The 27410-nt window shown below is 38.1% G+C and overlaps 1 protein-coding gene across 1 annotated transcript in view; it reads left to right on the top strand.

The window, feature by feature from the left end:
- The window catches only part of PARD3 (par-3 family cell polarity regulator), a 444448-nt gene that overhangs the window by 189684 nt on the left and 227354 nt on the right, over window positions 1–27410 (top strand). The window contains 1 exon segment of the mRNA XM_040060657.1: window positions 4407–4538. Coding sequence (XP_039916591.1) covers window positions 4407–4538 — 132 coding nt within the window.

The following is a 27410-nucleotide window of genomic DNA, read 5'->3' as shown; positions in this document are numbered from 1 at the left end:
GAGAGTGACACCAAATTGTTCAGGGTCTGACATGGTCATAGTGGAGTGTAAAAAGAAAGAACAACCTTTGTAACATTTGTAGTGATTCACATCACTATAACAGTGAACAACAATTACCCTTATAAACAAGAATTTGCCCAAAGTCATTCAGGTGGAATTATAACCTCAGAAGACTAAAAAAAGACATTATCTTCATTTCTCATCACAGTCCTATATCAATCTGAGGCCATCACAAGGAACTAAAACCAACCAAACAAGCAGCCTTTTCCAAAGTGCGTAGGATATGTGCAGGACTGGATAGCAAAAAATGATCAGTGCCCAAAATGATCTCTCTTAGTGACTGTCCCAAAGGACACATAGGCTATTTGCTTTAGAAATAATTAAAGTGAAAACTTGGTTTGCATTTTCGAATTGTCTTTCAGAGAATTACTTTGAAGAGGTCTTCAACGTATTTTATCCCTGTTGCCATGCTGTCTAGGGTAGTTTTATTTTAAATAAGCAACCAAAATTTGCCACGCTTTAGCCATTCAGGAGGTGAAACAAAGGGAAAATCCAGTTTCTTCACTATTTGGAAAGTAGCAAATGATTTAGCAGAGGTGGAACTGTCACCACACCGGGTGGGGAGTGTTCTGGTTGGGTTGTGATGTTGGGAGTTTGCAGGGGTGCAACTGCAAGTTAAAATCACAAGTGAGTTTATGCAGTGACAGCTGGTAATTGAAGTACACGGATCATTCTAATGCATCATTTTATCTACAAGCTGCAGAATCTTTGATGAGATTCTTGTTATATATTGCAAATCATCTGAAATTAAAAGTATAGCGAAATTGCTTCATTTTTCCTGTCCCCTTTCACCCAATCCTTCAGCAAAACCCCACAGGGACACTATGCTGAACTAAAAGTGTTAGATTATGTGTCCTCATTAGAATTACTCCAGAATGCTGCAGTTAAGTGTAGAGGTGGTATTATGACTTGGCAGTTTTAGTATTATATTGATCAATTTCCATTTCAAACATGATAAATCTGACATGTCCTGTGGTCCCCAAAGATGTTTGGGAAAGAAACTTCTTTTTAAAAAATTAGGGCATTTAATTGTAACTGATGATGCATGTCATCCCTGGTCCCAGGAGGGCTTACAGCTGCATTTCCAGAAGAAATGGGAATTCCCTATGTAACCCTGATGGCTTCTGTACCATGAAATCTTCTTCTTTGTGGTATTGTAGCTAAAAGCGACACACACCTTTTTCAGCCGGATGTTGGGAGCATGTGTGCTAAAGCTACATCGTGCTGAAGACAGGTGAAGCTTTCTGGATTAGCAATTGAATATTTTACACAAAAATCCCCAAACAATATGTATTTTAGATAGCAGCCTCGCAGCTGGGCTCAGCAAATCCCAATGTCTGAGCTGCAGTGATGTTTTTCACCCATACCTCTATACTTTGTCAGCACAGCTATCTTTGAATTTGCTCTGGCAGTAATGGAAATGTGGGGTCACAGGTAGCCAGCAGCAGCTTAAGGCAGTGTGGTGTAGGTGTCTGTGAGAAGGATGGTGTTAGGTATTGCCCTCTGCTCCTCCTCCAGCTTGGTGCTTGTCCTGGTGCTGTCAGGGATACAGGGAGAGCTGATTGCCAGGATGCAGTGGCAAAGAGAGGACTGGAGGGGCTTGTCTGTGGCTGGTGGATCTTCTAATATGTCACTACTTGGCTAACACAGCCATGACTGTGTGTGTGATTGCAGCACTGCTATTTTATTCCAATATGATAATGGCACAATTTGAGCCTCTGAAGAAAGGTGAGAGGTGAAAGTGCCGAGAAACAAAAAGAGTTCCAGAAACCACATCTCTCTACCATGCCAGCTTTTACTTCTGCTGTCAGAAAAAATTGCTGGGTGACTTTGCTGTCTTCTGTGTAAACTGAGCTGATTTAAGCCTTAGCGGGAGGAAAGCAATCTTCTACAGAAGTGGGCTACAAGCAGAAATATTTTGGTAGGTGGGATGAATGTACTCTTCCTGTCAGCACAGATAATATTCGGTGTAAACTCTGTGCAAAATTCTTGACATCAGTATAGATACACAAAACAGAGGCCTAATTTAACTCTTCTTAGCTTAGATAATTTCACTTACATTGAGTGCTGTGATACTTGAGACTTTTTATAGCACAAATTTCCAATGTTAACTTTGTGTAATGCGACTGTTCATTGTGTTTCTGGGACCTGGAGATTGAATGATTGAAGAATAAAACATCCCTTTTTTTCCTTCTCTCTTGCTCTTGTGAAACACTCCTGTGCAGGTGTAATGGATGCCGTGTGGAGAGAGGTCTTTGTGTTTTATAAATAAAAATGTCTTTCTAAAAAGTTTCTATTGAACATAGTAAGCAGGAATCAATAAAAAAATGGAATTATCTATAAAGTACAGAAATACAGAAAACAATTTCTCTTCAGACTAGGTGATGGTCTGTCAGGTAGTGGATTATTGTTAGGTGACAATAATGCATGCACCAACTGTATGGGTGTTTTTGTGCATAAAATGTGGTTTTGTTATTTCTTTGTCAGATTCTGATTTTGTTGTTACACCTGCCCACCACTTTGAGCGAGAAAAATTGTTGTTTTGGCTTATAGGTGCTGTGCCACTCCTGTCACCTGAAGAGAAGAATTGAATAAGAGAGGCAAGGGGGAAAAATCAATTTGTACACACCATTCCCTGGCTTTTATGGCATTTGCTGTACAAAGCTGACTTCTGCTTCCCCTTTCTAAGCAGGAGCCAGTTTCTAGTTTGCTGTGTGGTTAACCAGCACTGGAATTCTGGATTGTTTTTAGTTGCTAAAAGACACAAAGTTTTTTCCTCATTTGTGGCAGGGTAAAGTAATTTATGATGGTTATTTGTTAGGCTGGTTACCTGTGCAAACATATTTTTACAAGGTTATCTTGTGCTGGAGGAGTTGAATCTTTAATGTCTTGAAATGGAAGACTTTATTTTCTACTACAACATCTTTCAAGAGAGGAAATTGTCATCAATTAAGAAAGCTTAGAGAAGACTGATCTTGCTTTTAAGCAAGACAGGAAGCTTTTAAAAACTGCTGTATTTCACAGTTATACTGAGACCTGAATTTCTTAGCAAAACCTGTCATATATTTATAAGAAGTAAACTTGTGAAGGACAGTTGTAACGGAATTGATACTGCATCTAGAATATTGGACTAATATTGTTCCAGGCCAAAGAAATATCAGTATGGCGAACAGGGAAAGAAAATACTCATGCTGGTGGAATGAAGTATTGATTTAAGAGGAGGTCAAAAATCTGCTATGTCCTATAAATAAAGAAAATAATAACTTTTAGCTGCACTAGTGTTTGTTTATTATTTTAGAGGGTTTTGAGATTCCCAAAAGTGGTAATATTGCAAAATATGTTAAGAATACAATCCTGTTTTAAAAATAGATACTCTCTCTGAATTATCTGATTTGGCATGAAGAAAAACAAACATTGACTTGAAAAAATGCTTCTGAAGGAAGTATACTTATATATATTATAGTATATTTATAGTTCTCTTTTGAAAAGCTAAGCAGAATTTTAGGTCCATGTACTATTTCAGTTGGAAGGAACTAAGCTATGTAAGCTATCGGTAGCACAGACTTAGACTAAAGGTAGCTCCCATCATTAAGAATCTGCCTCTGTGCTTTTTTTGGCTTTTAGTGATCAGACTGGGTAAGGACTAATAACCTTTAGAAGCTGAAGAATTTGTACAGCTTGTAGGAAAGATGTGCAGACAAATTCATCAATTAAAAAGAAAGTGAAAAATTATCAGTCTCAGTAGGATCAGTGTATCTCTGTCAGCACAATCTCCATCTGCTGCTGTTCTACAAATGTGACTGTATTTGTATACCTTCAGGCAAACCAGGCAAAGCATTATTTTGTGAAATAATTAATTCAAGTTTTGAACTCTACAGCATGCTATTCCGGTCTAAAGGACAGTACCTGGAGCAGTGAGACTGCTTTGATTGTAAAATTGATTGCATACAGAGACTTGGGAAAATTATATAGTGGCCGTAGTGGTCACTGAATGGGCTCATTTGGTACATTTGCTCTCAGTGAGGGGGAACTGAGGAGCATGATGCTCTGAAAGCCTTGCTGAGTATGTACTTGGGAATCTGTGCACTGCAGGTTTGAGGATGGAGAAAGAGGAAGGGAGGCATGAGTGGGTGGAAGATTTCCAACTCCACCAAGGCTTTATTTGGGCGTCCCTGGCATTAAGGATCAGGAGCTCTTGTCCTTGGGTGGCCGAGCAATTGCGCTGTCCGTGGGTCCAGTCCTTGGGTCCAGTCTTCTTTTTGTATTCGTTTAATAACCAGCTGCATTGTTCATGTGCAAGGACTGGTTGTTTTTTATAAGACCCTTTTTTGTTTCTTTTAAACTAGAAAGATGAAAACTACAGAAGCCTACCACGAGATACTAATAGCTGGTCTAACCAGTTTCAGAGAGACAATGCTCGTTCATCGTTAAGTGCCAGTCATCCCATGGTGGACAAGTGGCTGGAGAGGCAAGAACAGGTAATATATATGTGTATATATATATTACTTTATCAGTTTAATATTTATGCTACTCCAAGCTATTGCAAAGAAGTGTATTCTTACCTGACATGGGCTCTCTAAGCAGGAAAGAAGCACCAGCAGTATGCTGACTAAATTTGTATGGGATTTCTTCTGCTTCAAAAAAACCTTCATTAAGACTGAAATGAGCACCTGAAAACCATTTAATTTTTGAGTTCATAATCACATTTCTGTAGTACATGGAGTGTTGCTGTTCTTCACAACTGATACCAACAGGGTTATTTTAATTAGTATTATTTTGATAAACACTCTGCCATTGAAATCCAGCAATGTATTATGTATAGTACTACATAATAGCCAAATGTGGGTGGGTTTTGGCACAGCGCTTTTAAATGCTTGTTATTTTTAACCCCATAAAACATATAAATTATAAATTTAAAGACAGCATTATATTTGTTTAGTGTATATTTATATTGCTTTTTATCTTAGGCTTTTTTGAGACACTTAGTATTTCCAAATGGTGGGGTTTTTAAACTTACTTATTTCTTAATTTATTAATAAGCTGATAGTCACAGAGGTTTAAAGGTCTGAAATTCAAATTACCTAGCAGTCACTTCATGTCTTTGTATATACCTCAAATTTTCAAAGAAGTGTCTTCAGATGTATACAGAAGATGCGTGTTTAATGTGGAAATTGGAAATACAGCAGCAAGCTCTTATGTAGGGTAGTGTATATGCAGGATTATTATCTCATTTTTCTTCTTTATGCAATGTGCATGAAAGTACTCAAATTTTGCACTGAACAAAATTGTACCAATTTTCTCTTTTACAGCAATAGGAATTTGCTTTATGCAGAAGAGCTTCAAAATGAAATTTGCTAGTTGATACAGCCAAGGCTTTGTTACATTGTACTGTGTGAAGGGGAAGGTTTATAATCCAACATTGGGCTTGTGTCCTGGGACTGATCTTTACCCAAAAATCCCTTACTGATATTGAAGTTTGGCATTGCCAAATCATAGCATACTCCAAACCTTCTTTATTCAAGCCCATTCTTAGTTTAAAAGGAGCTTAAATAATATCACAGAATATTAAAAAAAAAACAAACAACCCAACCCACAACCTCCTCCCAAATGTGAGTTATTAACTATTTTTATGCCTCGTAATTATCTGCAAATTAATTACATGTTCTATGAGAAAAATTCTGTCTTAGGTCTTTCTGTTCTTTCATGTGCATGGTGTTCTTTTAATGCCTGTGTTCCTTCCATTGCTGTTTTCCTCTAAGAAGATACAATGTTAGGTTGATGAAGTGAGTTGTTGTCTCTGTATCAGTCTGTGTTGAAAAGGAAAGTCAGTGCCCAGATTTGAAGGCACCCCCTGTGTCAGTTCTGCTTGTTTGATGTTGTTGGGGCATATTTCCATGCATCATTAGATTTGCACTATAGCAGTTAATGAAACTGTTGTATCAGCAAAAGAAGTTGGATTAGAAATCTTAATAGTGATCATCTTGTAAAATGTTTGGTACAGGAAATTTTAATATATTACATTTCATATTAAGCTTTGTGTTGCTTTTAGTCTCTGAACAGCTTAACTAGTTCAATTTGTTCACCAATTATGTAAATAATTTACCAGTAGTTGTAGATTGCAAGCATATTTGTTATCAGAGTTAACCGTTCACAGTTTGAAATCGTAAATACGATGTTTCTTCAGAGCAAGTTCTCTTCTTTTTGTTTTTGTTTGTAGGGGTGTTTCTTTATTAAGAGAGTTCATTCTTTGTATACATTACTGATTCTGCATGTACTTGGAAGATCGGGATCCTTTTGCGGTTTCATATCAGCAGGATAATTAATTAGACTGAACCCTGTTTAGCAGGATACATACAGGAGAAGAAAGTCTCTTGGGAGAATGGGATGCACTATAGGGGAGAAAGGAAGGGCCTGGTAGGGGACGAAGTAGCTGCAGATTCTTCCACACCTTTTTGGCATTTTTAATATTTTCTTCGGTATTCTCTGTGGGATGTCGTTTCCCACTGCTTAAACGTTTACTTTTGAGAAGGGGAAGTTCAAGCAACGAGGTTGCAGTCTGGCATAATCAATTAATTTAGCAACTTCCAGTCCTGTTCCATGCTTGGCAGAGCTGTGGAGGGGCTGGAGAGCTCTGTGCACCTCGCCAGGACGTGCATAAAGAGTAGCAGACAGCAGGTCTGGCACCAAGGGTAAGGCAGCAACAGCGCCAAGAAACCTGTAGGGCAGAACCCATTAGAGATACCAGGGGTGTGAATAGTCCTGATCTAACCTGCCTTTATGGCTCTTCAGAGAAGGTAGTAGAAAACACTGGGCTAATCTTGAAGACTCCAGAGACTTTTTGTTGGATGAAGGCTCTTCTGTCCAGGCTCAAATTATTTCTATCAAAGCTAACCTCATCTCTTTCTTTTGAATATGAGGGAAGAAAGATTTCCAGGGTGATCTTTGTCACCTTCTAGCATAAATGAGCATTCACTGGAATTGCATTTTGAAAGTGTGATGTGCCAAGCAAATACAATTTTTTTGTGTGTGGACAGCACCTCACTTCCTCAGACACCATGAGGGACCAAACCGTAATTCTGTAGCATCACAGCTCATTCTAAAGATGAAACAAGGGGCATAGTTTCTAGAAAACCATTATAAACCACTGTAACAGGGATTAATAAGGACATAGAATTAGGTATCTTCAAGTAGGTGTTAGAGAAGCAGTTCTGTAAACTTGTCTGGGTTTTAGCGCCTAAAAATGGAGGAACGTATGAAGCCCGTTAAAATTTCTGGCTGTAATTACTTTTGCTCGTGTCTGTTGAGTTTTACTTAGGCTCTAGTAAATTAGAGTGATACATCAAATAAATGGAAAAGATTGTCTGGTTTATGAGTCCTTTAAAGTCTTCTAGGTGTATGCGCTGGTTATCTATATCTGCCTAGCAATTGTTCCCAGTTAGTTCCAGAGCCCTCTGGTTGTCCACTGGGCAAACGATCTGTGCATTTCTCAGTAACTTCTGGTATTTCTTAAGCCCATGAGATAAGTTATGTGAAACTCTGTACCAGAGAATCATTTCACCACTATGGAGCCAAAAATGCAAATTCAGTTTCAGAAAACATTTAGAAAGGTAAGGATTTTTAAGGGGACTTTTTACAAGAGCATGTAGTGATAGGACAAGGGGAAATGGCATTAAACTGACAGAGAATAGATTTATATTGGAAATAAGGAAGAAATTTTTCTCTAGGAAGGCAATGAGGCACTGAAACTAGTTGCTGTAAGAAGTTGGAATGCTCCATCCCATCATGGCCAGGTTGGATGGGGCTCTAAGAAACCTGGTCTAGTGAAAGGTGCTTCTGTCCATGGCAGAGGGGTTGGAACTATAGTTCATCTTTAAGGTCCCTTCCAACCCAAACCATTCTGTGATTCTATGATTGTACTTTTTACTCTTTCACTGAATTAATTCTTTTTTACAGATTTTCAAGTGCTAGGGGGAAAAAAAAAAAAAACTGCAATCTTTAATTTGATTCTGAAATATCTTAAAATAAGAAAAAGTTGGTTTTTATTCTTCACCTTGCCCTCCACAACACCTTCCTTTCCCCCACAGCAACCAAACTTTAAAGAATAGTTGAAAAATCTTATTTTCTCTGAAATTTATTCATATATGTGGTAATGTCACTTTTATTTGGGAACTCTTTCTTCCCTCAGTTCATCTCAAGATTTGCTTGGGCCCTGATCAAATCTGGCCTCATGCTGTTTCATACCAGGGAGACATGAAAGGGAATGCATGAAAGAGTTAAAGTTTTCACCAGTTTCTTAAGTTTAGGTACACAGAAACTTTCTGTCACATGGTCATTTTTGTTTTATTAGTCAAATATTGGAACTGACAGCAAACAGGACACCTTGAATTGAAACAGTATATTCCTTTCTCAGCTGGTTGGGAATGGATGAAAGGACAGCAGGAGAGGGAAACTCAAAACAACCTCACTTAAGTATGAAGCAGTTGATCGGATTTGCAAATAGAACAAGTTTAGTGTAGTTAAAACTATATGTAATTTTATTTATTTATTTATTTATTTATTTATTTATTTATGTATTTGGTGTATATCTTTATTTATCAGTGCATGAAAACAAGGTAGGAGATGGAGTAGAATTTCATAGTTATTACTGAAGAACATGTCTGATTCCCAAGTGCCGTGTAGCTTTCTGGTATCCAGCAAAAGCCAGGAACTAGAGCAACTCCAATGCATTCTGAAATGGCAAGAGAAGCTGGTTACTACTGCTGTCTTCTTGGGCAGAAATGTGCTGTATGGAACACTTCCTGAAGTTATTTTTGTTCATGACATCTGTCCATAGTAATCTGGTGCAGTTTCTCTGGTTCCTGTTGCAGCAGGATCAGACGTGGAAGTAGCATATGGGTCTTGTATCTCCAGCTGTAGAGTACCTGCCTTCAGCTTGTATTTTCAGCAAAATAAGGCCTGCTTTTAATATGATTGAATATGCTCTCTTCAAACACTTGGATACTATAAATTAATGCGTTTCAGCACTGTCAGTTGGAAAAAAAAAATCAAAGCTTCAGAGGAAGGTTGGTGAATTTAAACCACTAATTTCATGTGGATTTGTCACATTTTCATATAACAACAAAAAACCTGTTTCTATTTCATTCCTTAAAAAATAAGGTAGTAATGCAGCTCATTTATTTTGTTTATTTCTAAATGTTTCATAATGTTATGGCTAATATATATATTTTTGTTTTCACTAGGGTACCTCTTTTGTGGTTCTTGTCTGACAGGTGCATTTTGGCCTTTTTTTTTTTTTTTCCCTAGGTTTTATCTTTTATTGTGACTGTAACTGCAGTGGAAGGGTCTGTGAATTCTGTTTCATGGCCTGAAGATGGGAAAGGCTCAGGGGTGGAGGCTTTTATCTCAAACTCCACATGATGAGGTTGAAACACCAGGAAAAATTATTGCCGTTATAAGGAGTTGGGTTTTAAGATCTGGAAAAAGGAATAGCTGGCCTTCAGTTAGAGGAATAATTTTAACTAGTTATCCATTACTCTGTAAAATGTCAGGGTAGAGTCTATTGCTTTCCTCTCTCTCCAAGGACTTTATAATTTGTCTCTTGTGGTAACAACCTTAATGAGCATACAACCATGGCAGCATCTAAATTGTAAAATACAAAGATGGTTTTAAAGCTTATCATACTCCCTATAAAGGATATCTATCACAAAAATAGAGAAATGCATGTGTTCAGAGCTCTACATAATGCAGGGGGCTGTCTTTTTTGGGGGGGTCGTCAGTGGAGGTCCGGTATGAAAGGTGGGGTATGTGTGTGTAACCCATGAGGCTGCCCAGCGTTTGTGAAACTAGGCAAGAACCCTGAGGCTGATCATGGGAGGGGTAAATGTAACCAAATGTTATGTGTTTGGTTTTTTCTGGCTTGGCACGTGATTTAATACTGAGTAATTGTAACAGGGGCAGGTAGAAGAAGTGACCAGTGCACTGATAGAGGATTTACTTAAGGTTTATGTTAATCAAAGAGTGTGTTGGAAGACCTCACAGTGCCCCTGCAAGAGTTCAAAGTCTCCCCAGTCCCATATCTAGTTGCAAATAAAGGTTTTTTACTACTTGAGATGGGTTTTTGGCCCTGTGATCGCACTGGCTTCCTTCTGATGGGGCTGTCAACACCCCAGCTGCTATAGCAGTGGTTTCTTCTGGGTTTGTATAATGAAGATGGTGGAAAGCTTGTTTTGGCCAAAGAATATTTTCTCTTAGCTGGTGCTGCTACAGGTAATTAGGTATTGACTGCTCCCTTTATTTCTTTATATTGGCAAGATGTGAGCTATTTCAGCATAGGAGCTCAAATGCTCAGATGTAATGTAAGCTATTAAGTGCTGGCTTCTCAGCCTCCACTCAGCATGAGGACGGACAATTACAACTCAGTAAGGGCAGTGGTCTGAGGCAGCCAAATGCCCTGTCTGACTGCTGGAAGAGCACCCTGACATCTTGGAACCATTACTAGATACACGTGTAATACAGTTTTCCTTAATTTTTTTTTCCTTTTTTTCTTTGACTAATCAGCCCTATTGAATATTTTGTTTATGTAATGTGGTCAGAATTTTAATGCAATTTCTAATAGCATTTGACTTCCCGTAGGACTGTTGTGGTGTTGGGGTATCACTGATCTGTATGGGACCACAATCAAATAATTATTCTCTAGATTTGTTTCAGTCTTCTCCCTCTGTTGCTTTTATTAGATAGGAAAAAATGCTATGCGTAGTGAACTCCAAAATGAGAAACCTGTATTTCAGTGCTTATAATGTGGGTTCTTACAAAAGCTATCCAAGCTCCTGTTGTTTACCCCTGGCGTATGGATCTGCATCAAGCTGAGGCGGCAGGAGCTCAGCTGGTCACTTCCAGGCTGGATGTGCCGAGCTGCTTCCAGCAGCTGAGGCTCTGGTGCCGGTGGAGGTCCAGGTCCCACAGACACGTCTCCATCTGGGAATTGCTGGAGCTGGTTCTGTTACATTGACAGAATGCTTAAAAAAGGGCAGGGATGGGGAAACAAGCTCTTATGATGGGCGTGTAAGTTCTCTGTTTCTCAATTTATGGTTTCTGCTTTTAAGGTTAAAATTTCCACCATGTTTTTCTGTGGTGAGAATCAGAATCATGAGTCTATTCTAGTTATAAATTTGACTTTGGATCTAACTTGATTCAGATCCAGATTTCTAAATCTAATTCTAATTTCCATATTTAAAATCAATTTGATAATTTTAAGTCCCATCTTGATCTTTTTCTCATTTTTTGTACTTCTACACCCATAGAGGAGTTTTTGTTGAGTCTCCTGAACTCAAAAGAATATCTGTTTTTTCCTGTATAAGCCTTAGGTGTGAATATGTTAATACAGGTATTTGTTGAATAGTCTCCGAATGTTTGTGTATAACCACAGAACAAAAGAAGCCTTAAAAAGAAAGACTTATTTTTATGCCAAATGCATCAGTGTGTACAGAGACAGAATCAAATTTCAAGATACAAGCAATACAGTATGTATTAGTGCTAAGAAAATATTAACATGGAATTTATAAGTCTGTGCGCTTTCATAGAAAATGGACACTTCCGGACATGATCATAATTCTATGGTTTGGGGATAGAAGACTCTTCTTATTTGTCTTGGAGTCATGAACAGATTTGAAGTTGTTTTTCAGTGCTGAGGATTTCAGTTTATATGAGGTAGGAGGTTGGAATAAACAGCTTTATTGCTTGGGGACAGCTGTAGTGGTGATGCTTTTATAAACACTGTTTCATGCTGGCATCTATCTTGTTCTCCTTTCAAAAATAATATGTCATTTCATACTGTGTATTAAATAGGTGAGACAGTTGGGGGCTACAGTCTACTTTCAGTTCTACGCTGCTGTGTAGATATGAATTCAGAGGCAGAATGAAACTCCATATGTGTCCACATTAAAAAAAAAAAAAAAAAAAAAAGGCCAAACCAAAGCCAGAAATGGCAATTTTACAAAAATACTCATGGTTTTTAATTATGATAGAAAAAGACATGCATTGTGTTCAGGTGTGTATATCCTCACACTCAAACACTCTCACTCCCAGAGATGTTTAAGTATAAGCAGGCAGATGATGGACTGATCTGAAATTTAAGGAATCAGCAGCCTGTGTTGGAAAATGCCTGGTCACCTGGTCCAACCTTTTGTGGGAAATAGAGCCTATGTGAGACCACCTGGTACCCTGACAATCCTGTCTTGACCACCTCCAGTGATGGGGTCTGTGTCATGTTCTTAGGGAGGTTCTTCCGGTGACTGCTCTGATTATAATAAAATCCTCAAAAAACTAAAACTAAACCAAACCATAAAAAGACCACCAACAAATCTTGTATTAAGATGAACTCTTGCCTGAAACGACTTGCCTGTAGCCCCATGTCTTCTCTTTGTGTGCTCTCTGTGTGAAGAGAGAGCCTCTGTCCTCTCTGTAGATACCATTTAAGTACTCAATTAACATCATGAGGTTCCCCTGAGCCTTCTCCAGGGAGAAAAGACTTAACTTCCTCAGTCCTTCTTCACTGTGCATGCTTTCCAACCCTTTAATCCTCTTCGTGGTTCTCCTCTGAACCTGCTCCAGTGCATCCTTGTCTTTCGTGGACTGTGGCAGCCAGAACTCGACACAGTTCTGCAGGTGCAGCCTGACAAGCACTGAATGGAGTGAGATATCACTCCTCTCTCTTCGGCTGTCTGCTGTAAGACAGTATACTGTTTGCACTCTGTTTTGCAGAAACTTTTTGGAAAGTGTTGTCACACATGAGAAGCATTTTCTGACTTGCTGGTAACCATAGACTGCTAGTTTTCTGCCCTTTTGGACCAAGCTATTGAAATAATCCTGTTGTTATGGTAATTTATGGTAATGAGTGTACCATACCAGCAGTATAAATAATAATCTCTAAAATTGCAGAGATATGCTGTAGGAAGCTTTCAATTAGATATTGCTTTTAATTTTTTGACTGTTTTCTAAATATTTTGTGGAACAATATTATCTTGTTTTTCTTAGACTTCTGTCTTTCCGTGGCAGCAGGTCAAATAATATCTGAAAATCCATTAATGGCCCTGAAAAAGCATTTTGTCAAAGGATGTGTGCAGTTTTTTTTCCCTTGTTTTCTTTCTTCATGCTGTGAAAAAGGTTTATCTTCTCATATGTTTACTTTCTACTCCAGGTGTATATAATGAATCCCCACTACTTTTTTATAACAAAAATGCTCTCTGTTTTCATAATGAGCTCGTTGGTGCTTCTGTGCTGTGTCTTCAGTAGTCCTGATGGGAATGTGGCAGGAGTTAGTCCCGTTTGGGCCAGCTTGGGGTGGTGATGGTCCCAGCTTCCCCTCTGCACAGCCCTCCCTGCCTGGGAAAGAGGGGAGAGGTGGCCCCGACATGGCCGAGTGAGCAGCACTGAGCAGGAGCTGCAATTACAGAGTGCCAAAGTAATGCAGAACTGAAATACATTAGTAAAATTAAAATTCGTCCTCATTCCCTCGGTGGGTAATACAGTTAATGAAAATAGATCTAGCCAAATTAAGATAATTTATTTCATTAGTTTACGGCACTGTAAAACTTTTCGGGGCAGTGCAGCCCTTCGGTGCAAACCTGAAGTAGAGGCAGTTCCACTGTTCACTTCAAAGACCACAAAGGTTAAAACTTTTAAGTGTATTAAAGCAATTCTGTTAATTGTGTCTATAGAGGATTCTCCCTTGCCCTTCTTGGTAAAGTATTCTTAATTTAAAATTCACATTATGCTCATTCTGTATTCTAGCTTTTAACCAAAGTGTAAATATGTGATTACTCGTGTCTTCGAGGCTTAAAAAGAAAATAGGCATTTTTGTTTCAGAAGGTGGTACTGGTAGTACATGGTATTGATATTTTACCTTTTTTCCCCTCTTTCATTTTGTATTCTTATTTTCTCTGCTCTACCTTTCTCTTCTTCCTATGTACCTGCTTAATGGATTGTAATACCGATTGCTATGAGGCAGGAGCCAATTACTTGGAAGGAAAGAGGTGCCATCTCTACACTCTGTTCCTTAAATCCCTTTCCTGTTTTATTTCATGCAGTCTTGATGCTGTTTTTTTTTCTGTGTTCCATCAGAAAGACACCATTCAGAATTAGGTGGTTATCCCAGATGCTGTTTGGTGTGGTTGTTTTGGTTTTTTCTTTCCCCACAGACTCACTGAGTGATTTGCCTCAGAAGGGACCTCTGCAGATCAGGTAGTCCAACCACCTGCTAAAGCAGGTTCACCTAGAGCAGGCTGCACACAATCACATCCAGGCATGTTTTGAATATCTCCGGAGGAGGAGACTCCACAAACCCTCTGGGCACCCTTTCCCAGTGACCTGTCACCCCTCAAAGTAAAAAAAACTTGAAAGTGTTCCTTTCAAATTATAAGAAAACCCAAGATTGATAATTTTGATTTTGTGGTCAAACCAAGCTTTTATAAGCCTACATTAGAAGCCAAGCTGGTCTTAGCTTATGCTTCACATTAATTTAGTTTTTAGTTAACCTAATTCACACTGTAGAATGTTTTTGACCCTAAATGGAAAAATGAGTGCCTTTTTGGGTTTTTAAAATACTCTTGTTTTTCTTCCTGATACAATTTTTGTTTTAAATGGCTTATATTACTTAGTTTAATATTTATAATATTAATTCGTAGTGGAAGTTTTACTCTTTCCTACACTAAAATAAAAACACTTTGTACACTAAAACAAACTTTTATGGACTGGAATATAGATGTGAGAGCTCTTAGCTTCTCATTATAGTTTTTAGGGGAGGTTCAGGTAAATCACTGCTGAGACCTGCAAGTCAGTTAACTCCAAGCAGAATGGAAATAAAGACAAAGTGGTTATTCTGGGCAAGGGAAAAAGATTTTATCTGAATGGGAGACCTGTCTTTCTCAAATTTATTGAATAATACCAGGATGATTTTAATATTTTTTCTTTCTATGAATTTTTCTTTCACTAATTTTGAGGAAGATGCTTTCTCAGAAAAGGACCAAGTTTATCCCTTCTGTTGTGGAAGTGATAGTTAATTTATCTTCCATTGATGGAAATAGGAAAGGTGCTTATTCTTTAACATCCTGAATGGACAGGTCATTTTAATGACATGGTTGCACTTTGCTGTAAGTGGGAATGATACTGTGTAACTTAGAGTTAATAATTATGTGGAAGTAATTTGTCTGGATTTTTGTTTTATTTTGGGTTTTAAATTTAATCTTGATTTTATTGCTTAAGTATGAGCATTTCATTATTGAATATAGTACTCTCTGGCTGTATTAAGTGGTTACTGTAATTTATAGGATACTTTGAGAGATGCCATGATTCTCATGGAGCGACACAGCAAGATTTAGAGAGTGCAGCAATGGAGTGAATGGAATTACGCAATATGACCTAGTTGATGCGAGATGCCATAAGATTTTAATTTATTTCCTCAGTATAGCTGGTTGAGAAAAAGAAGATAAGAGGCCAGCGCCACCAGTTCACTCAATGGCTGATTTGAAAATAAGTCCATTCTAAATTATCTTGAAACTACTTGGAGTTGCATATGAAATGGTCAACTTCTTATCCAGAGCCAGGGAAGGGGTGAGCAGGGACAACAGGAACTAAGTTGGTCAGGAAATGGGGCTGTATGAAGAAGTTATTTACTTCTATATATGTCACATACAAAACAGAAAAACCAAAAATACCTCTTTTTTGTAAATACTTTTATTTGATCTTATGTAATAAATAATTTAAAATCTTTTCAAAAGACCCAAGAACTAACTGCCAGCTACCTTGTGGCACTGGTGAGATTTTTTTGCTGGGTCTTTGTGGCAAAGAAGGAAGACCAAAATGTAACTGCTGCAGTTACTGTGGATGGTGGAGGTTCCATACTTAGAATATACAGAATTAAAGCAAATATAGCACAAATAGTGTTTCCATGAAGAAGCAATCAATTGGATGAACAAAAGAGTTTCTGTAATAAACTGCTGTAAAGATTTTACTTTACAAAAAAATACTACTTTTAGTTTTTCTCTCTTGAATGTGATATTTTAAGAATAAGAATTGTTGCCCAGATTCCATATTAAGGTATTACTTTCATGCCATCTGTGTGTGGTTACTTCAACTTCATTTGGATTGAGTTTTTTTATGCTTCTTTTTCCGGCCAAGAGTTGACTGTTTATGAATTTGAGAAGAATTAGTTGGCCATTATTTTCATTTGCCATTGAAAATATTGCTTGTTTTCACAGTTTAAAAATCAGGGCTGTATACATATAAACTTATTTCTGAAAAGGGAGAGGGAAAAAATTACCCTTTGGTTTGTGTACTGCAGGCATTTTTACAGACTATAGAATAAACACGTGAGGAGTGAGGTACCCAGTATGATCAAAACCTCTGGTTCTCTTACTTAGTATTTCTTCAAAATACTAGGCAGGAAGCAAGTGTTCAGTCACTTTGTTTCAAAGCTTAATTTCCTCTTCCTTTTGTGATACCCTCATTTGTCTTCAAAAATTTTTACTTTCCTAATGTGTAGGAACTCATGATTGCTTATAATTTCCACTCATTTATCCAAAGCACAGACTAAATTAAATGTCCCAAAAGAAAGTGGCCATATCTGTGAGCATCTCTGTTTGAAATTATTGAAAGTTGCATTGAGTATTCCATCAGCCGTTTTTATTTATCTTGGTTTTCTAGGCACTAATTGTTACAACAAAGCACAGACTTCATAAAGCAAATGCATCAGTAGTTCTTCCTTGTAGTTACATTTTTCCATTATAAATAGCTTTGTCTTCATAAAAACTCTCTTAACTCATCCTCTCAGAACTGATGGACTTTTCTGATGACTTGAAGGTCTTTAAAACTCTTCTCCATGAAAATGATATAATATTATATTTCAGTAGGATAGTGTGTATTGTAGCATTATGGGTAGGTGAAATTAATGCAGTTTAAGGACTCTGACAATTTTTTTCTTTAAATTAACAAATGTCAGTCTTGCTGAAAAACTGAAGATTGGGTAGGAGGCATTTCAGCTCCATACTGGCGTGTCAGAGGACAGCAGAAAATACTGGGATGTAGGCTGGGAAGTATGTAGGAAAAAACAAAGTTGATATATTAGAATCAGTGTGAACCCACATATCTACCTACACGATTGCAACACAGCTCCTTAATGGTTGTTTAATTTTATGGCTTCTCATGTTTGAGACACTTTGTGCACGTAAAATAAAAGGAGGCGCAGTTGAAGAGTTGTGCCCTCCCATGGTGGCCCCTGGGGGTTTGAGCATGTTGGTGTCAGGCACGCTTTGACTTGTCTTACTCCCAAGCCAAACCTCAGAAACCTTGGGTGAAACCAGAGCAGTGCTTGCATCTGCTGAGTGCAGCTGAGACTGTTTTGGGTGGTGGGAGTCACTTCGAAACCACCCCTGGGGCTGTTTCAGCAGAGCAAACAGCAGCTGCTGGGGCTGGGCTGGCTCTAGCTGGGTGTTCTGGTGAGAAGTGGTGCCTCTCTGGGTCATCTCAGCCAGGAGACTCTACAGAAGATAAAGTTCATTTGATTTGTGATGCTATCCTCGTTTGCCAGTTAGAACACAGCGAACCTTCACGTTCATTTTATAGTTCAGCTTTGTTACTGCTCATCAATATAAACATTAGTGTTAAATGAAGTACAGGTCCATACTTGTTTGTATACTAGAAATACAGAGCAGTTAGTTAACTGCTCATTTTTAGGAACACTGTTTTAAAGTGTTGACATTGATGACATACATATATATATATATATATATATATATATATATATATATATATATATAAAAAAGTATCTGTATCTACAGCACATATAGTTTACATGTGTCTGTGTATAACTTCTATAACTTCCAGACAAAGCTTTTTCATGTCATTTTTTTAAAAAACGTTCATGTTGCTGAGTTTTCAGTCATTTTCCTTATATCTTGTGCTTATCTTAATAGCATCAGTAATTGTTTTAGATAAGAAAGTGCCCAGTGTAAACTTCTGCATACTGGAAGAGGTAGCAAATAATTTTTTTTTTTTTTTTTTTTTTTTTTTTTTAATCTGACTCTGTTTTTCATCCTTGCAAAAAGCCAGTGGTCTTTATGGTTATGTCTGCAGCCAGCCTGAAATGACTCTGATGGCATAAGGTGCTGGGTTTGTTCAGTCACGCAGACCAGCATCAACTGAATTCATTCAACCATCTGGAAAATTGGTCTTACATCATGTGTTTTTAAAGTAATAATAATTATTATTCAAATTTAGATTCTAAGAAGATCTTTCAGGAAAGTTGAACTTCAAGCATATAGGTATTACACATCAATTTCTCGATTTTTAAACCCTGGAATATTTTTCTTTCCCTGTTTTAATACCAGTAGTCTAAACTGGGATAGCTTTTAGTGATGATTAAAATCTAGGAGGCCCTAAATAAGATTGGGGGTCAGCAAAGCTATTAGTGTGGCGGTGTTTAACAGCATGGAGTCTGGGAAGCACAGTCCTCCTTGCATCTGGAGCGAGAAGCTTGAATATCGTTTCAAGAAGGAATGTTTCAGAAATGCTCAAATGCTTTCAGTTCACGCTCAGTTCTGTAGTATTATAAATCTGTAAATGGATTCTGCAAGTCACCTCTCCAATCTCAGTGACAAAGTTAATTCCCCCTCCCCCACCGCCGACATTAATTTCACAGTGTGGGATAGCTGAACGTGCTTCCCTTCTGTTTTAGCAGACTGGCAGGGCAGATACCACCATCCCTGACACATCGTTTTTTCTCCATACAGTACGGGGTACTTTGGGGCTGGAGCGCAGCAGTAGACTGGCCCAGGAACCACAATCTGGGATTATTGTCTTTGTGTATCCTCAAGGAGTAATATTTTAAAGTCACTGCATCTGTTGGTACTTAAGAGCATGATTTTTACGTTTAATTTTTGCCAGTTTTTACCATCTGTGTGTCTGGTTTTTGGCTCCTCGCTTTAATTTTTCAGTTTAATTTCTCAGTTGCACTGGGATTGCTTTCTCTTTCTCACACATGCTCTTTTTGAGTCATCCATGAACTTATATTAAAAAAAACCCCCGAATTATTTACAGCAGTTGCATAATAAAATTCTTGGCCTTCACATTTTGATTTTTTTAATGATCTCTTTATATTGAGTCTCCTAGGAAATGCACGTCTATTTTGGAAGTGAAATAACTTACTAGACTTTGTTAAAGATTTAAAAAATTACGTTTGGATTAAATTGAAGCATTTTGGCGGGAAAAGCTAGCTTGATCACATTCAACACATTCTAGTCTTTCATACTCATTTAGTTTTTAATGCCCAGGAGGGAATAATTTTCTTGAGAAATCTGTGTTATAATCATAAACAGATATAATTCAGTAATTTTCTCATGAAACATTGGCTGAAGTTCTTGCACTAATGACTTGAAGCTCACACAAGTGGGAAGGTTTTTGTTTAAATTCCAAGAAAAATACTAATAAAATACATTAAAATAGAAACAAAATATACATGCAGTGTGTTACGGGCTGTTTTTAATAAAAGTGATGTATCTTCATCAATTGAATAAATGCCTCACAAATTCAGGCATGTTCTAGCATTTCAAGAATGTTCTGATAGTACTTGAGTAATTTTCTCTGCTTATCCCTGATAATTTTTTCACAGAAATTACATTGTGTAAATAATTTTTAACGTACAAAGGTAACTGTGTAGGACATCTATCACATGTTTTGCTTCTGTATGAGTTTGTGATTATTGGAAACTCCACTGCTGCTCTGATCTTTTGCTTGACTTACGTATTTTGCTTGTCACTTCAAATATAATACATTCCTTAAGGTCAAATTTAGTGGCTTTTTAAAAGCATGCTTTTTTCTTTTTAACCTCTTTCAAATATTTGTAACTGAGGATTTTAGAGTTTGTATTTACCTCCTGGTGTACACTTGGTTACTCTTAGTTGATTTTCAAACCAGAATGTGGACTTGTTTCCCTTTTGACCTTCCCCCCTCCTTGGTTTCTAATGAATATTTTGTGTAGTGCTGCACAGAAGACTGAGGAAGGATTACATTCAAATACCAGCACTAGCAGGTAAAAACGTGTTCCTTTTCGAATATGTGACTCCCATAATCTGTAGTGCCCCCTCTCTTTGTGTGGGCTGCTTTGCATTATTAACAATACTGGAGATTATCGAAAGGCCAAAAAAGGTAATACTTTGTTCACCTGAGAAACTTTTGTTTTGAAGGAAGTGCTGCTGTGAATTTCCAAGGAGCAGAATTAGATGACTTCTCTTCTGTCTGCATACACCTCTAGCTTTTCCTAAAAACACCTTTACCACCTTTTATTGTGTTACAAAACCGGAAGGGCATGGTGATTTTTCTTCTAGGTATTTGAGCTTTCATTCCTACTCAATTCTTGTTGTGTGTTGCTGTAAACTTTTTTTTGTTTGTTTTAGAGGAAGAGGACTCTTAGTGCTTATTTTTAATTATCAGTTGTCATTAAAAATCTAATGGTATTTTCCACGTATACTAATAGATATTCAAACTGCATTTGAGTGGTACCAGATAGGATTTAAATTTCATTTTTCCAAATTGGAATTCCAAAATTTTTCCCATCTCTAAGGATTTTATTACTGCCAAGTTTAAATTCCTGATTTTCTGACAAATATTCTGTTACTGTAAGTAAAGAGAAAAGCTGAGGGAAGCAAACTGGTATCCATTTCCCAGTGTACTGAGAGATATGCATGTTTTTTCTACTCTGTTAAAACACGGAGTTGATTTAGAGTTGATAATATGCAATCAAGAGACTGCTGATTATTTGTTATCCTGTGGCTTTACTAAGAAATTGTGTGTTTTCAGTTGTGAGTATAAAGTAAGAATAAGAAGCAGGATGGTTTCAGTACTGTGGTCTGTTAGAAAGTGCCTGTTACCTCTGCTGTCTTTTTTTCTTGCCTTTTACATGGAAAGCAAGTTGTCTCATATTCTCATGAGATGGAGCTGTAATACCATGAGAGCAAAACCATGCATGCATTGGTCTTTCCATAGTGTCAGTTTACTTTGGGCTGAGAGAATTCAAGTAGTATTAAGTATTCCAAATGCAATGATGAGAGCAATCCATCTGTTTCCAGCAGCATCCCCTCTGAACTGGAGCCTTGTTCTTACCTTGAATTTTAACTAACTGTGTAAATCTAAGGATAACCTGTATTTGAAAGCCAGACACTCAGCTGCACTTTGCTGTATATTTTAAAAGGCTTGTGGGAAGCTCGATGTAAACTTTCGTTTTAGGTAGTTTCCCAGCTGACTGGTACGTTGAATTAATTGAGGATAGGAAGGGCTGGCTCAATTCGTTTCCATCCCTTGTATCTCAGTCATTTTCTGCAACGATGCATAAGGATTGATTGCCATAGCAACAGTGTTTTAGCTTGTACTACTGTGAATGTGGTTAATGATAATAGAATTATCTACTCGTTTTAAATCCTGTTATATTATTAGGTCATCTGAGCTGTCCTCTTGCTATGTATTGAGTTATTCCCTGTAGCCTGTCTTGTAGTTCTTTGTCCATGCTGCTTTTACATGTGTTGAGCAGTGGGGATTCTGCTTCTTCCCTTGGGAGACTTTCGAAATCTGATATATCACTCCATTAAGGATTTTTTTCCTGGTATTTAGCCTCATTTTACCTTCTTTCTTCCAGCTACGTGGATTTGTTCCACATGGAAGTTCTGTTCTTATCTTCTTCCCTGTCCAGCATTTAATTCTTCTTATTTACCTGTATGAGAATATAACAGCTCAGTATTTGTGATTTTCTTATAGGGAAATGCAGGTTTATAAATATATCCTTTGTTCTTCTGCTCTACCTCATTTTGACAGGAAACACCCTAGTACTCAGCTAGGGTACTCAGCTATTTAGATTACCTGAACTGCATTGACAAAAAGCTTCCAACTTGCCCACGTTTAACTCGGTTTGCTGCAGCGTATCCGCCACAGGATGGATGGTTCTTGTGTGTGCACCTGTGCCTCGCTCTGTCTGACGTACATGGTGGTCAGTGGGGAGTGGGAAGATGTGGGTTTTTTCTCATAAAGCTGGAGAGATGTTCCTTCATCCTTCTGCTACAAGTCAGCAGAAGTCCTGTCTCTGACTGTCCTGTTGTATGGCCAGGCTAATGGTGGAAGAGCATTGGTATCTCTGTTCCCCTCCACATCCACAGGTTGCACACTTTACTCTCTGGAAATTTACTGGGTTTCTAAATCCTTTCTTCCTACATGGTTTTTTCCACCATAAAGAGATATATTTTCTAGTCATGTCCAAAAAGACATACTAGTGGAAATGCAGTTGTCTGCTCCACTTCAGGCATTTCAAACTCTTTGCTGTGTGAAGGTGATTTGGACCAGGAATTAGTTTAAAACAAATAAAATGTAGCACTTTTCCATGCAATGTGGGTTAGCTGCCTGTATATTGCATCTTTGGCCCACTCCATGTCTGCTTTCTCCAGTGTTGTTGTGGAGCTGGTAAATAAGACAGAGGAGTAATGTAATCTTTCCAGTAATCTCTTGTTTTCACTGCTACTTATGCTTTTTGACTAATTTTCTTCATAAATATTTGATGTTATACCGTTGCCCATTTTCTTTTGTTTTATTCATCTACAGTAAAAAGAAGCACTTATTACATTAATATTCATCCATACTACCCCAAGAGGGCAAAAGACTAAAGGGAATTGCTATTTGAAATTACTTTTAGAGCTAAATTTGATGCAAAATTATTTCATGCTGCAGTTAAAACCAGATATATTAAATATACCTCAGTATTATCACAGACTAATTATTTAATGGATGGTTATTTTTGCTGTGTTTTTTTTGTGGTTTATTGGTTTTTGTTTTTGAGAGGTGCTACTTTTCCCAAGATTCTTCCCTTTGAAGCCTAGGCTAGATTGCATTTCTCAGAATTGTTTATCTTGCATTTATTCGTGTTTCAATTTCCTCAGTCACCAGGATTCTTAGTCCACCAGTGTAAAGAGCGGTCTCACAAAACTCCCTGATCGTGTTTTAAAAAATTGTTTTAAACCTAAGTTGCATTTCACTGTCAAATTTCATCACTTTGTTTTTAACTTACTCTTCTACTGTTTAGAATACGTGCGTGCAAGATATTTAAGTTTTGTTGTTTGTTTGTATTTTAATCAAACTGTGAAAAGATTCTAAGTATTAATACCAAGGAATCATTCTGAGCCTGTAAATAGATGAGGATAGACCACAAAAAAGAAGAGTCAGTAACCCGCTGATTATATTAAAAGAAAATTTGTAGGTTTTGAACTAACCTGTTTTGTTTCTCCCCATTTTTTCTTCAAATCATATAATCTTATGAGAACACCATGAGCTTTATTAATTTCAGTGAGGAGTCTTTGAGCCTTTGTCAGAGAATTTTCTAATTTTTTTTCAAAATTGTTTTTGCCTTTATAGTAAATCGGTTTTAATATAAGATATCATGGCCTTTACCTTGTTTCAAAGGTTCACTCTCTGATTCACTCTTCTCGTCCTGTAATGATAAAGATAGATAATTTTCTATTCTCATCTAGTCAGTACTGGTAGATCAGTACTGTCCTTGCACTGCCCTCTGGCCATAGCAAGGTGCTGGACTGGCCCAGCCTGAAACTTGATGTGTTCTGTGACACTGGAAAGTGGAAGTGGCCAAGGATCTTGCCCAGGGATGCAGAGAAAGAAGTTCTCAGTGCAGCTTGGTTTCTTAAGTCACTTCTTACTGAAGTCCCAGCACTTGCTTGTTCTTCAGGTTTCTTCAAGCTTTCCCTTTACAGTTTGAAGAAAAAAGCTTCAGAACAGAAAGGTAATAGAACTCGCTTTCATCTGGTTTCCTGAAAGTATTTTGTTTTCCAGGTTCAGAAAATAGATGTGAAGAGTTAAAGCAAAATAAACATTTCTTTTGGGAGGTCTTAGACTGAACTGGCTTCATTGATTGGCTCCTCTGGGATTCAAATACGGTTTATGGGAAATAGATAAGTTCCAGTGCACTTTGAAACCTTCAGCCTGGCTCTAGCTAGTTTGTAACTGATTAAGTGACGACTAAGAAAACCTTGTGTCAAAATCAGAATGTTTAAATGTGGGGTTTAAGAGTGTCTGCTTTTGGGGTTTAGCAGTGTCTGTGTTTTTTTTATTCCTAATCAACATACATTTTTCTGGTTCCTTACTGAATTTCGCTCCCCCAAATGCTACTGTATACCTTAAAAAAGTGTGTATGTAGACGCCTATGCATAAGGTTCTGTGACTCTGATGAGAAGCACTCGGGTACATGTTTCTCTAATGTGTATATGACTTCTTTATTTTCAGTTTTTTGGGGGTGGGATGGATGAAGAGAAATTCAGCCATAAGGTGTGGGTTTTTTCCCTTTCTGTTTATGCATCTTAACTTTTAACACATTCAAGAAATAGCATTTAAAAGCGCAGTTGTGCCTCTGTTTTAATTTGGTCTCCTTTAAGGAAGATGGTAGAATTTTAGTAATTCATATGAAATTGTTTAGTAACTGCTTATGTGGTGACAAGTGAAGTTCTGCTGTAGATTAGAAACTGGCAGGGAAAAAACAAATTATGGAAAATAGGTCAGCAGTGTGCAAGGGCAAGAGGGATTCATTCCTGGAAAGCCTGCTCATTCTGAAAGAGGGGGAGTTGCTGATGTAGCAACTTCAGTGAACAAGACACAATTATTTGGATTAGTTGAAAATAGGTAGTATTTTGAAGGAGGTAATAAAAGAGGGATGATATTAAAAGAGAGATGGACATAGTGTAAGTTACTGAATTCTGAAATGAGTGCCTTGAGCTGTTTTGGGGACTGCAGATGAGCAGGATCCTTTCAAACAACAGTCTGAGGCCACAGCAGGACAGACATTTTCAGTCGTCTGCTGCTGAAAGAAGCGGTCTTGGCCATGCTTTGCTTCCTCCCTTGTGCCTCCCTAAGCTTTTATGAGGCTGTTAATTAGACTGAACTGGACCAGCCTGGGAAATGTAACCAATTAAAATTGTTTTTATTAAACATTAATTTTCATTTAGATTTTTTGTATAATGATACAAATGCTTGAATAAACTGAAAGGAGAAAGTGGACGGAGGGATCCAATGCCAGACATGACCATCTGGGGAGGGGAGAAGAGGAGACTGCTGCTTTCAACAACCCACATCTGTGGTTTGTGCTGGCCTTGCAGGATAATGAAATGCTGGGCTGAGGTGTTATTATGGGCTGCAGGATGGAAATACAATTGCTTGGAAATGCTGTACCACCGTCACACATCCTGAGTTCAGTCCAAACTGCTCTGACTTGGTGTGGAAAAGGAAGGGGAAGAATTGCAAATGGGAATAAGATCTCTGATAAGAGGTTTAGAATGAATTCATTTTATTGTGGAGCTGGGATCTCTTCTGCTGCCACAAATGGCACTAAATGGTTTATTTCTTGAAATGCCTTCCTTTTTGTAACAGGTCGTTTACAAAGTGCCTCTGGAGTGTGGTTGTAGCAGTTGTGTGATGTCCTACACTTTGTTCCTTGTACGTTTTAGACAAAGAGGTTGTCTTTGGTGGTCCCTGGATGGCTTAGTGAGGTGGTGATGATGAAGTTTGCCTGTTGATCGTGTTCCATCAGTGTTGTGTAAGGGTTTTGCAAGGCAGTGAGCACTGCACGTGCACTGGTGCAGGCCCAGGACCAAACTCCTCCGAGGGAGTCAGTGCTGTTCCCAGCCTTTCTCCATCCACCATCCTCCAAGAGGGGATGGGGCCTATGCTGCTGCCTTTTTGGTTAAGTTCAGGAGTACATGTGAATATTTTACATTTTTCATAAAAATAAGGCTCTATCTCAGAGACATCAACCAAAACTGAAAGTGTCTAAGGCTGGAGATGAACCTCAGGAATAGGGAAAGAAATCTTTGGTGCCTCAGTTTCCTCGAATAAATACTTTGGAGAATAACCTCTAATCTTCTTCTTGTGGGTGCAGTGAAGCTAAAGTAATAATTGTCCATGAACTGCTTTTGCCATACTGTGCTGGAGGGCACTACAGAAGTACTGAGTAGTATTTATTTTAAATTTGATTTAATGCTTTTGATTAAAAAATGAATAAAATTGTCATAGACCAGATTGTAACCCTGTAGGCACTTGGAATGGAGCTTTTGTAAATGAAGCATTTACTGAGAAGTTTGAAATTGTTTTTCATGTTGATTTCAACAAAACAAATTGAGCAAAGGACAATGAAAAATGCTATAGCATTTTCTGTTATTAAAATGGTGAATTTGTTTGGTGCCTAAGGTAAAATCCATGTTGTGCAAAAGACCGAAAAAGAAAATTTTACAGCATAACAGGGAAACTCAATTGAAGCAATTTTAGTGGAGTTTCTCAGTGGAATGAGGTGGAGGGGAAAAAAAAAAAAAGAGAGAGTGGAACGCAGCTGTGAATTCAGTGAAAGAGAAGTAAAAGATGAAACTGCAAAATGGTGAAATCTCATCACTCAAAATTTCATAGGAGCTGAGAGCAGGCTTGTGTGCCTTGTCCCTTTGTGTCAAGGCCAGGTGTCCTGTATCACCATCATGGTGCTGGGGCTCCATTCTGGGTCTTCCTTCTCTGGACTTGGGACCAGAATCTTGCCTGGTTTTGTTCTTTTGGGGAGGGGAGGGAAGGGTAAGGGAGGGAAAGGGAGGGAAGGAAGGAAGGAAGGAAGGAAGGAAGGAAGGAAGGAAGGAAGGAAGGAAGGAAGGAAGGAAGGAAGGAAGGAAGGAAGGAAGGAAGGAAGGAAGGAAGGAAGGAAGGAAGGAAGGAAGGCTGGCTTATTGTTAAAATATATGCACGTTAGGGCTCCTTTACCTCAGGTGTGTTTGTCCGTGTACTTGATGCGTAACACAAAATACCTTTTGAAACAGATGTATAGGTGTTTTTACTTATAATCAGTATGAATATAAATTTAAAAAGTCGTAAACCAAGGCTATATGTGAGCAAATCCTAGCTGTGAGAAGTGGAGATAGGTCACTGTCTAAATGAGAGGAAACCAGTGGATTTTTCTTTAAGCAAGACGATTAGATATTCTAATATCGGTGGAATTGAGGGCACCCCCATCAAGTTTGCTGATGACCCCAGGCTGTGTGGTGTGGGTGACACTCTGGAGGGAAGAGATGCCATCCAGAGGGGACTGCACAGGCTTGAAAGGTGAGCGCGTGCAAACCTCATGAAGTTCAGCAAGGCCAAGTGCAAGGTCCTGACCCTGGATTGGTGCAATCCCAAACACAGAATAAAGGCTCGGTGAGGAATGGTTTGAGAGCAGCCCTGAGGAGAAGAACTTGGGGGTGTTGGTTAGGGAGGAGCTGGACATGATCTGAAAATATGCATTTGTA

This window comes from Hirundo rustica, chromosome 1 (assembly GCF_015227805.2).
Source record: "Hirundo rustica isolate bHirRus1 chromosome 1, bHirRus1.pri.v3, whole genome shotgun sequence".
NCBI lineage: Eukaryota > Metazoa > Chordata > Aves > Passeriformes > Hirundinidae > Hirundo > Hirundo rustica.
The sequence above is the reverse complement of the archived record's forward strand: the minus strand, read 5'-3'. Positions and strand labels throughout refer to the sequence as shown.